Consider the following 12,185-nt stretch of genomic DNA (forward strand, 5'->3'; position numbering starts at 1 on the left):
ACTTAATGATAAACTAATTGTGTTGTTGACATACCTCTATAATAGTATAGTATTAAGAAACAAGTAACAAATCACTAATATATGCAGCAACATGGATTAATCTCAAAACCAAATAGAGTACGTTCGAAAACAAATAAAGGAATGCAAATAAAGGAATGCATGTGGAATGATTCCATTTATATAAAATTCTAGAAAGGGGACAACAGGATGAAATGGTTGTATGGCATCACTGACTCAATGGCCATGAGTTTGAGCAAGCTCCAGGAGAAGGTGAAGAACCCAGAAGCCTGGTGTGCTGCAGTCCGTGGGATTGTAAAGAGATGGACATGACTGAGTAACTGAACAACATAGTGACAGAAAACTCAACTGGGAGCCAAGGATGGAGATGGAGGCAGATTTGCTTGGGGAAGGGCATGACAAAACATTTTTGGGTGATTCAGGTGTTTCATATATTGATCTAGTGATTGTGTGCTTGGGTAGATTTTGAAAACTCATTGAATTTTATACTTAAAATTGCTGAATGATGTTTCTGTCTTAACAAGGCAGGTCATTATTTCTGTTGGCAGGTCATTATTCCTTTGAAAGTAATCTTTTCTTTTTTGTCTGGCAGCTCTTATAAAATTTTTAGGGAAGAGGAGTTCTTAGTGTTCTGCAGTTTTATTACGGTGTATCACAGTGTGATTTCTTTCTATTTATTTATCTCACTTGTGATTTACTTTGATTACAGAAGCTGTAAGTCATACTTTTATCAGTTGTAGAAAATTATGTTACTATCTCTCAAATGTTACCTCTTCCTTGGTCCTTTTTTATTCTCTTCCTTTGGGACTCTAATTACACGGACATTACATTTTCTAATAACATTCTCCATCTCTCCTACTTTTCATTTTCTTATCTCTCTGTGCTAAAGTCTAAGCAATCTTTCAGATAGATATGTCAGTTTTTCTTTCTTTCATTTATAGTCATCCAATCCCTGGGTCAGGAAGATCTCCTAGAGAAAGAAAAGCCTACCTACTCCAGTATTCTTGCCTGGAGAATTCCATGGACAGAGGAAGCTGGAGGGCTACAGTCCATGGGGTTGGACATAACTGAATGACTAACACACCTTCTTACTCATTAATGCTGGCTACTTCCTTGTGAGTTCTGTCTTTGGATAGTAAGTGCCTATTGGTAGGAACTTATTTATGGAAAACTTGAAAACTCAAACTCTGAATTGACAGATTATCCCTGAAAAGATTTATAGTTCCTTCTGCCAGATTCTTGGAGTCAATTAAAATTAATTCTTAACTGTTCCAAACCATAAGCGATGGGAATCTTAACCCCAATCACACCTTGAGAGTGGTATGTGGATTTTCAAGGGAGAATCTTTTCCCTTCCAGAAATCACCCTAGATCACCAGCCCCCAACCTTTTTTGACACCAGGGACCAGTTTCGTGGAAGACAGTTTTTCCATGGACTGAGAGCGGGGTTGGTTTCAGGATGATTCAAGTGCATTACATTTATTGAGCATTTTATTTCTATTGTTATTACTTCTCTTCCACCTCAGATTATCAGGCATTAGATCCTGGAGTTTGGGTACCCCTGCCTTAGATAGGCAGTATTCTTTTCATTTTCTTTTCCTGATGATAGGTATCTTTTTTTCTAGTCCAGTCTATTAATGATGATAAAAGCAATCTGGTTCTAGGTCTTGCTCTTACACAGTCCTGAACTCTGTACTCCTAATCCCTTCTTGACAATGAAAACTCAGGGGTCTAGGATCCTGGGAGTGTCCAGTGAACACCCTCAGGGCAGCATCTACTTTGCACAATGAAAATAAATTAACAGAATTCTTTGAGAAATAATTAAAAATACCTTAAACAATCATGATTTATTAATACTGATTACCTACATTAAGAATATCTATGTGTGTATGCTTATGAGATACTTTAAAGATGAATTTGTTTCCTTCTTGTGATATCAGGGATTACATAGACAATTTTGTGTTCAACTGATGACTCAAAATATTCAGAGACTTAAAAAATCATTGTTTTCAAGGTCAAATCAAATTGGAAGCAATCATACTTCATTCCATTTATAAGACCTAGGTAACTTGTCTTGGTAAAACTAGTACAAAAAAAATGCCTTTTTGCAGATAGATAGTTAGAATACCATACAGAATTCATTTTTGTCTGTCAAAACCAAAATTATTTGCAACCCATAGATACATACAACCTTGTAGGCTGACACCTCACTTAACTGTTAAATCACCTAAAAGATTATCTTGTCTTTCTTTTATGTGAATTCAGGAGCACAAAGCTATTTAAAATTCCTTCTCTAGAGATATTCTATTAGGAGTATTATATTTCTTTGGCAGTCCTAAAGAGAACCAGCTCAATATTTTAACATCATATTTTTCAAAGCCACTTTGGGTTATTTTTTAAAAAGTTAGATTGAAACCTGAGGGGGAAAAATATACACTCTGTATATGGGATGCATTTCAGCAGGGTTCTATAGCTCAGATTTCTTTCACACCCTGTCTAGTGTCTAGATAAACCATTCTCTTTTAGCATAGCAACATTCAAATATGCAAGTGGTTAGTAAGTAAAAGCATAAATAGGTAGATTGTGCTTTCACCTACTACTCTCTGAGTGTTTGAATATGCACAAGCATATATATTGTATTTTCACATATAAGTTTTAGAATGTCCCAGAAGGGCATAGAATAAAAGAAAAAGTAAGATTCACTGTACCATTAAAAATAGTCTACAAGGCCAGTGCAAATGTAGGGAAAAGGAATTATTGAAGCATAGCTCAGGTAATTTTAAAAGACTGATGCTAATAAGCAGTAGACACTGAACACATTCTTAATTATAAAATGAAAGAAAATAGTGGACAAAGAAGATGATAGCAATAGTAACTGCTGCTTACTGAGCTTACCGAGTTCTTACTATACATTAGAAATACATTGAGTGCTTTACTTAGAAAGTCTCAACTCTAAGAGAATCCATTTATCAAGTGTTTAATACATGCCACTTTTATCCATAGAACAGTTTTTGAGTTAGGTACTATTATTTGCCCCATTCTGCAAATATGGTAACTGACATTTAAGACCTTTATCGACTTGCCCAGGTTACATAAACTTTAAAGTGTTAAGTCAGATATCAACTCCAAGATAGGCTGTCTGCAGAGACTATACTCTATAGCAGCCTCTCTGTTATATTGTCATCTAACGACTTAAGCCTTCTCTCAACCCTGTTGTTGTTGTTCAGTCGCCCAGTCGTATCTGACTCTTTGCGACCCCATGGACTGCAGCACGCCAGGCTTCCCTGTCCATCACCAACTCCCAGAGTTCACTCAAACTCATGTCCATCAAGTCAGTGATGCCATCCAGCCATCTCATCCTCTGTTGTCCCCTTCTCCTCCTGCCCCCAATCCCTCCCAGCATCAGAGTCTTTTCCAATGAGTCAACTCTTCTCATGAGGTGGCCAAAGTATTGGAGTTTCAGCCTCAGCATCAGTCCTTCCAATGAAAACCCAGGACTGATCTCCTTTAGGATGGACTAGTTGGACCTCCTTGCAGTCCAAGGGACTATCAGGAGTCTTCTCCAACACCACAGTTCAAAAGCATCAATTCTTCAGCGTTCAGCTTTCTTCACAGTCCAACTCTCACATCCATACATGACCACAGGAAAAACCATAGATAGCCTTGACTAGACAGACCTTTGTTGGCAAAGTAATATCTCTGCTTTAAAATATGCTATCTAGGTTGGTCATAACTTTCCTTCCAAGTTAGGGTATGTCTAATCTGTCCCATTTTAAAAGTGGACAAATAGAGGTAGAAACTAAGTAACTTGCACAGGATTACTTGTGAGTAATATTAATAGCATCCACTTTAAAACTGGTTTAGTCTATTTCAAGACTCTATGTACTTCGTACTATATTATTCAATCTTTGTGGCAGTATTTTTCATTCTTCAGTTATACATTCCTTTGGTCATTCATTTAACAAATGTTTGTTGAGCACTTTGTACCATGCATTCTTTTGCATGTATTTACAATTTTTAAATAAGATAGTCAATGCAAGAAAATATGCAACTATCACTGGTAATTTTATGATACTATGATTTTCTATCATAAACATCTTAACCTCTTGGTTTATATGACATTGAAACTGAGTCTAGGTTTTATATCAGATTCGGTTTCCAAAACAATATGCTTGACTTAAAACCTACCCTATAATTGCAGAGATGATTAGTTTTATTTCATAATTCTGCTTGAATGATTATTTAAGTAGACAAAATGGGTAATTGTTTCCTTTCTAAGTCCTTATCCAAAATAGCCAGTTTAATAAGGTAAACCAATATTTGGACTTATCAGGAGAATGTGCTTTGCCAACAAGTAAGTAAAAGGGTTTTTTTCCGCATCATTAACACTTGATGTTGGGATAGTAGTTCTTAGAAGGAGTCTCATAATAAAAGCAGTAGTGATGTCAGGAACTAATTGACTGATTTTAATTGAAGAATATTTGTATGACAGTAAGATATATTCAACTTGGTTTTGCTTTTCTTTAAAAAGCTGAAACTCTTCTTCCCAGTAGTAATTAAAAATAAATAGCAGTCATTTACTTACTGTGGGCTTCTAATGGCCACAACATTTCTTCCTTGCATGAATGATTTACTGATCTAAAGCAAAGTAATTCAACACTGAAATTATCTTGAAAATTAAAAACCATTCTAGATAATGAATAGTTTCAATTTCTATAGCACCAATTTATGTATAGTTTTCCTTTTTAATGTATTCTTCTGCACGTATACAATTTTCTAACAAAAATGGTCTGATTGAGACTCTACCTCCATGAACCATGTGTAAAGCTCAGACTCTAGGGTTAAGTCTATAGACTTGGGAGTGACATTTATTAATTCAACTATCATTTACTGCAAAGTTTCTTTAAGCTAGGTATTTTCTGGAATTCTTTTGGGAATAAAAGAAGAAAAAATTAGTCCCTGAAAAGGAATTATTATAGGCTTAGGATAATATTTAATCTAATTTCATCCCTTTTATTTAGTTATATTATAATTTATGTGACCCATCCCTTATTGATTATTTTAAAAGATACTTTTTTATTGCTATAAAAGGCCTATATTGAGCACGCTGCTGTTGCTGCTGCTGCTAAGTAGCTTCAGTCATGTTCGACTCTGTGCAACCCCATAGACGGCAGTCCACCAGGCTCCCCCATCTCTGGGATTCTCTAGGCAAGAACACTGGAGTGGATTGCCATTTCTTTCTCCAATGCATGAAAGGGAAAAGTGAAAGTGGAGTTGCTCAGTCGTATCCGACTCTTAGCGACCCCATGGACTGCAGCCCACCAGGCTCCTCCATATATGGGATTTTCCAGGCAAGAGTACTGGAGTGGGGTGCCATTGCCTTCTCTGTATATTGAGCATATCTGGTAATAAATATTTGTTAGTATTTCTCATTATTTCCTGGGAATGTATTTCTAACAGTAAATAACTAGGTTGCTACTGCTGCTGCTAAGTCACTTCAGTCGTGTCCGACTCTGTGCAACCAAATAGATGGCAGTCCACCAGGCTCCGCCATCCCTGGGATTCTCCAGGCAAGAACACTGGAGTGGGTTGCCATTTCCTTCTCCAATGCATGAAAGTGAAAAGTGAAAGTGAAGTAGCTCAGCTGTGCCCGACTCTTAGCGACCCCATGGACTGCAGCCTACCAGGCTCCTCCATCCATGGGATTTTCCAGGCAAGAGTACTGGTTAAAAGACACATATATTTTAGTTTATTAATAAATTTGACAAACGTCTACCCCAAATGTCAAAATAGAAAAAAAATGTGTATCATCTTACATTGCTACCAACACAGTATGAGAGAGCCTTTCCTTATTTGTTTTCTTGTCAGACTTCAGAAGATAGAATATTTCATTAAATGTATGTCATTGATTATTGCTCTCCAAATACTGTCTTCAAAATTGTTAAAAACTTTCTCATTTTCAAGAATGATTTATAAAATAAAATGGCACTAATCAAAAATTTTCAGTTGACATTGTTAGTTTGTCTTTGAAGAGATTATCTAGCTTTCTTTCTTAAATATTCTGGATTTTAAAGCATTAAGAGGTTATGAAAATTCTGTCATTTGGTTTGAGACATTTATTTGACTAAAAAAGTGAAGACTGCAGCTGGCCAAGATGACCAATGAGGTAAAAGCAAATGTCAGAAATGAAAGAGATCTGTATTTTGTTGGGGCTTATTGGGTTTTATAAAAAAAATACAGGATGTTATGAATTAAGTAGCAAACCATTTTCTTGTGCTAATGCATCTTGTTTAAGCACAAAATTCTACCTAAAAAAATATGAAAACAAAATACTGTGGGTAGGTTTATAGGGTCCTCAGTTCAGTTCAGTTCAGTTCAGTCGCTCAGTCGTGTCCGACTCTTTGCGACCCCATGAATAGCAGCACGCCAGGCCTCCCTGTCCATCACCAACTCCCGGAGTTCACTCAGACTCACGTCCATCGAGTCCGTGATGCCATCCAGCCATCTCATCCTCTGTCGTCCCTTTCTCCTCCTGCCCCCAATCCTTCCCAGCATCAGAGTCTTTTCCAATGAGTCAACTCTTCATATGAGGTGGCCAAAGTACTGGAGTTTCAGCTTCAGCATCATTCCTTCCAAAGAAATCCCAGGACTAATCTTCAGAATGGACTGGTTGGATCTCCTTGCAGTCCAAGGGACTCTCAAGAGTCTTTTCCAACACCACAGGCCAAAAGCATCAATTCTTCGGCCTTCTTCACAGTCCAACTCTCACATCCATACATGATCACAGGAAAAACCATAGCCTTGACTAGATGGACCTTAGTAGGCAAAGTAATGTCTCTGCTTTTGAATATACTGTCTAGGTTGGTCATAACTTTTCTTCCAAGGAGTAAGCGTCTTTTAATTTCATGGCTGCAATCACCATCTGCAGTGATTTTGGAGCCCCCCAAAATAAAGTCTGACACTGTTTCCACTGTTTCCCTATCTATTTCCCATGAAGTGATGGGACCAGATGCCTTGACCTTCGTTTTCTGAATGTTGAGCTGTAAGCCAACTTTTTCACTCTCCTCTTTCACTTTCATCAAGAGGCTTTTTAGTTCCTCTTCGCTTTCTGCCATAAGGGTGGTGTCATCTGCATATCTGAGGTTATTGATATTTCTCCTGGCAATCTTGTTTCCAGCTTGTGTTTCTTCCAGTCCAGCGTTTCTCATGCATATAAGTTAAATAAGCAGGGTGACAATATACAGCCTTGACGTACTCCTTTTCCTATTTGGAACCAGTCTGTCCTAACTACATGTTATTTAAAAATAAAATTCTACAGTAGCCTTACACTTAACCTGTAATAATCCACTGCATTTTTATAATAGCAGTTTTGTCCTTCCTGAGTTTATATGCTTTCCTATTTGAGCTCTTTCTTTTCTGATCTTTTCTCAATAGTTTTTATTATTATTATTTTTTAATTTCTAGAACTATGGGACACAAAAACCGCTATGTCAGAGTCCCCCGTGGTCACATCTGGGTTGAAGGTGATCATCATGGACATAGTTTTGACAGTAATTCATTTGGGCCGGTAAGTCATCTTATTATTGATATGATTGGATTTCAAATATAGAAACAAAAGTACATCACAGACATTACTCAGATAACCCAGTCAAGACTTGACCACAAATTTTACAGTGGAACACTTTACATTTGAAAATTTCCTTTTAAATATCACATGGATAATGTAAGCTGTCAGTGGGTCTGTAGGTGTGTGTGTGAGTGAGACATACATATTAGACAACTCAGTCAAGTCATGCTTTCAGCCTGCTATGATCTCAATAGGAATGGTTGTTTTTTTCTCCCATAAATGTTTTGTACCTTATGTTTTCAATTAGTGTTTAACAGGAATAATGTCTTAAAAGACTCATAGACATCAATTTTCTAAGTCAGTAGTTTAAAAAGCATTTATAATGGAAATCATATTGGTTAAGTAACATTTTTCAGCTTTTAATTTATAACAGAAATGTTCACATTCCTTATACCATGTTTATATTCCATAAAATATGTGACTAAATTCATATTTTACATTTTTTTCAGTTTTGAATGCATACAGAAGTGCTCTATTTATGAACCCCTGCAATAACTCATTATAAAAAGAATATTTTAGTTAATGGAAACTGCATTATTTCTCTTTTATTAATAAGATTAAATCTGTTAAATGTATCATGTTGGCCAAGTCCACATTAAAACGTAAACTTTAGTTTGGGTTTTAATTGAGAGAGTAAGTGTCTCTGAAATGAAGTGTTAAAAATGTTGTTATCTATTATCTAGTCACCTATGTCTCTTTAAAATCCTAGATCTTCAACCCATTAGATTTTCCTGTATCTAGACCTGTCCATACTTATATGTATGTAAAAGATAATATTGAGCTCCGTTAGTTACATAGGTTTGCAAAAATATTATTCACATCCTTTTGTCTAAAACTAAATGGTTGGTGGTCTATATAAAACATTTTTCTTCACCTGTTGTGAGGAACCACTATTACTGTTACTGCAGGAGAAGTCACTTTACTCACCTTTGACTAAAAGTACAAGAGGCTTGGGATTGGAAAAGTGTTTATGCGTGAAGTGGAAAGGAACTTTAGAAGACAACATCTACTTCTTTTTCTAGCTGCAATGATAATAATAAAAACACCTAAGGTCTTTCTTGCTTTTACATAGTAATTATTAAAAAGTAAAATTTAACCATTGTAAGGTATATCAGAGATGAAGTGAACAGATTAGAATTGCTGTAGAGGATCCCTTGAAGAGTGTGGTAAAAGTGACTGTCATGAAGAAACTTAGTAGCAATTTGAAAGTGAAAATAAATCATCTAAAAGCAGTTTTATTTCTTTTTTATCAATAAAATTAAATCTATTAAGTGTATCATGCTGCCCAAATCCACATTAAAATGTAAGTGTTAGTTTGGGTTTTAATTGTGAGGGTGACTCTGAAATGAAGTGTTAAAAATGTTGTTCTGTTATCTGTTGCACATGTGGGGTAAATACTTACTAATTTAATAAGTACTAAAGCTTGGTGACTCTGAAATGAAGTGTTAAAAATGTCGTTCTGTTATCTGTTGCACATGTGGGGTAAATAATTACTAATTTAATAAGTACTAAAGCTTGAAATTGAGTTGCTTTTTCTTTATTACTAAATGAAGCCAATGCAATCTTATCTATATAATTAGTATTATTGTCAGTTACGTGAATTCCAGAAACTTTCTTATTTGAGAGAGGAAAATAATAGAATTGATAGCCAGAATACTGGGAATTGCAATTCCAACCTTCAAGATCATGTCTATTGTGTAGTTCTTTCTGGGTTCTCTTTCCTGCTGTGTACTTCATAGTAGTACTGTGAACCACAGAACTTTAAGTAGACCTATGTAAGTTGAAAATATATCAGCAATGAAAATATCTTCTGTCACTTATATGCTTTAAAAAAGAGAGAAAGAAAGAGAGACATGTATGAAGGGCAGTCTCATCAGGTTTATTACAATAAGAAACTACAATATGCAAAACATTGACAAATATATTCTGTGTAGGACCTTAATGCCTTTGATTTACATCATTTTTAAAGTAAATATACCTGAATTTACAACTTGAACCAGTAATATGAGTCAGAGACACAGAACCACTTTGAAATTTAGTCATCTTATTCTTTTTATAATGGATATAAATATATAGATGCAGAATGGCTTTTGGTTCACAAGTTGGAATAAACTATAAATTTCCATTCACTTAATTTGTATTGTTTTTATTTGTCAAAATTAGATGAAGAACCTGTACTAGAATGAAAGAAAACATTTGTCACATCAAATACTAACCTATTTGTATTTATGACTTTTAGTACATATATTTTTACCCTTTCAGTAGATTTCGTATTTACATTCCAATAGCATTCACTAGGAACAGTGATTAGTAATGATGCCCCTAAATGAGTTTAAAAGAATAGAGGGGAAACAAGTGAATTAAAGGCCTACCATTTTTATTTAAAGCTAAACTCTGATATTTGAGTAAAGAGATTTCGTATTACATTTTTGACCAATTAATGGTTGTCTGAATATTTTAATTATTTTAATATTTTTATACTTCTAAAAAATAACAACTAAAGTTTTACAATTCTAAAAAAAGCAAAATAATCTTGAATCTTAAAATGCATATGGACTTGAAAGCTGTTATATTTTTCCAGTAATTCTCAGTTGAAATTTTTGACTTATCCATCAGTAATACTGGAGAGTGTAGAAGGTCAGAAAGTTTCAGGCTTTCTGGATTGTTGATTTATTTCTACCCCTTGGAAGAGGGAATGCACTTTTCCTGGAAGTAAGCTCCCTATCTAAAATTAGCCAGAATTGTCTCTAGGATGCTTATCTTGACTTTGTAGAAATTGACTGAGACCTTTACCTTTCGTTTCCCTCCCAAATAACTTCAGAATTGTAGCCAACTATTTTTAACATGCTTTAACTTTTTGAATTGTAATTATACTTTATCATAGAATCTCTTCAATTTATTTTAAATTGTTGCCTATGGGTAATCACGTTAGAGTTGACTTTTTCCATATTCAAGTAAATTTTTTGTTGTAATCTAGAAAAGAAGAAAAGAATGTCTTACTCTATTTTTTCCCTCATTTGTTCTAAAATTTCCTATTTAGTTTTTAAATTTGAATTTTATTTTCTGATTTGGTTTATTGCCACTGTAGGTAGGCTCAAGAGGGAATTAAATAGTTTTATGGATGAAAGATGAGCAATGGGTTATAAATTTAAAGATAGCAAAGTTGTTATAGTAATATAATGCATTACAACAGAATGAGATCCAAAATCTGCACTTTTAACTTGTAGAGGGTGATGTTATGGAGAGAATCCAGTAGACTCCTTTACGAACATAGATATAGTAAAATGGAAAATCAGATAACTTTAGTTTTGGACCTCATCAATCACATAACTTATATGGTTTACATTTCCTCATATATAAAAGGAAGAATTTCCTCTCCTCTGAATTTATCTTTCAGTTCAGTTCTGTTCATTTCAATCACTCAGTCGTGTCTGACTCTTTGCGACCCTATGAATCGCAGCACACCAGGCCTTCCGGTCCATCACCAACTCCCAGAGTGTACCCAGACTCATGTCCATTGAGTTGGTGATGCCATCCAACCATCCCATCCCCTGTCATCCCCTTGTTCTCCTGCCCTCAATCATTCCCAGCATCAGGGTCTTTTCAAATGAGTCAGCTCTTCTCATCAGGTGGCCAAAGTATTGGAGTTTCAGTTTCAACATCAGTCCTTCCAATGAATACCCAGGACTGATCTCCTTTAGGATGGACTGGTTGGATCTCCTTGCAGTCCAAGGGACTCTCAAGAGTCTTCTCCAACACCACAGTTCAAAAGCATCAGTTCTTCGGTGCTCAGCTTTCTTCACAGTCCAACTCTCTTCACAGTCCAACTCTCACATCCATACATCTTAAATAGATATTTAATATAATGAGCATCAGTTCAGTTCAGTCGCTCAGTTGTGTCCGACTCTTCGTGATCCCATGGACCACAGCACATATAATTTATTTGATGCACTTCTATTTCAGATTGCTGAGGATGTTCACTAGAGACAATGATGTATTTTTGAATATATATATATATATATATATTTAAAAATTTTAAAGAACATCTTCAGCAACCTAAAATAGGAATAAAATTTAAGTATGTTTTATTGATAGGATGAAATATTATGCAGTCATTAAAAATCTGTATTTGTGAAGAATTTAATGACAGCACATTCATGATATTGTTTTAAGTGAGTACATGAAACTGAAAAATGGATTGCAATGTTATGTTAATTGAGCTGGGAGTTATATGGTCAATTCTTTTTTATACCTTTGCACTTCACTATATTGTAAAAGGTCTACAGCAAGTTTTCATTATCTTTATAATCAGAAGAAAACTAAATATTCAAAAAAATAAGATAAAGGTGATTAAAGTAATGACTTCTAAGTTTCATTCTAAATTCTCTAAAAATGGTTTATAGTGCCATGGCCAAAGGGAAGAATATTGATATCACAGATGTGATTGGGTAGAAAATGTTTCAATTATGAATGTCTCTATGGAAGATCTCTGTACATAGAAAGTGTCCAATCTTCTCATAATATGGATTCACTAATGTATG

General features: G+C 35.0%; 1 protein-coding gene across 3 annotated transcripts in view; it reads left to right on the plus strand.

Annotated features, from left to right (window-relative positions):
- IMMP2L (inner mitochondrial membrane peptidase subunit 2) overlaps nt 1-12,185 on the plus strand; it is a 957,053-nt gene that overhangs the window by 720,117 nt on the left and 224,751 nt on the right. For 2 of the 3 annotated variants that reach the window (XM_040260170.1, XM_040260172.1), the window contains exon 6: nt 7,482-7,584. The exons of the other annotated variant lie outside the window; for it this stretch is intronic. In XM_040260170.1, coding sequence (XP_040116104.1) covers nt 7,482-7,584 — 103 coding nt within the window. The remainder of the gene's footprint in view (nt 1-7,481; nt 7,585-12,185) is intronic. 3 annotated transcript variants of the gene reach the window in all.

Source organism: Oryx dammah, unplaced genomic scaffold, assembly GCF_014754425.2.
Source record: "Oryx dammah isolate SB20612 unplaced genomic scaffold, SCBI_Odam_1.1 HiC_scaffold_18, whole genome shotgun sequence".
Lineage (NCBI taxonomy): Eukaryota > Metazoa > Chordata > Mammalia > Artiodactyla > Bovidae > Oryx > Oryx dammah.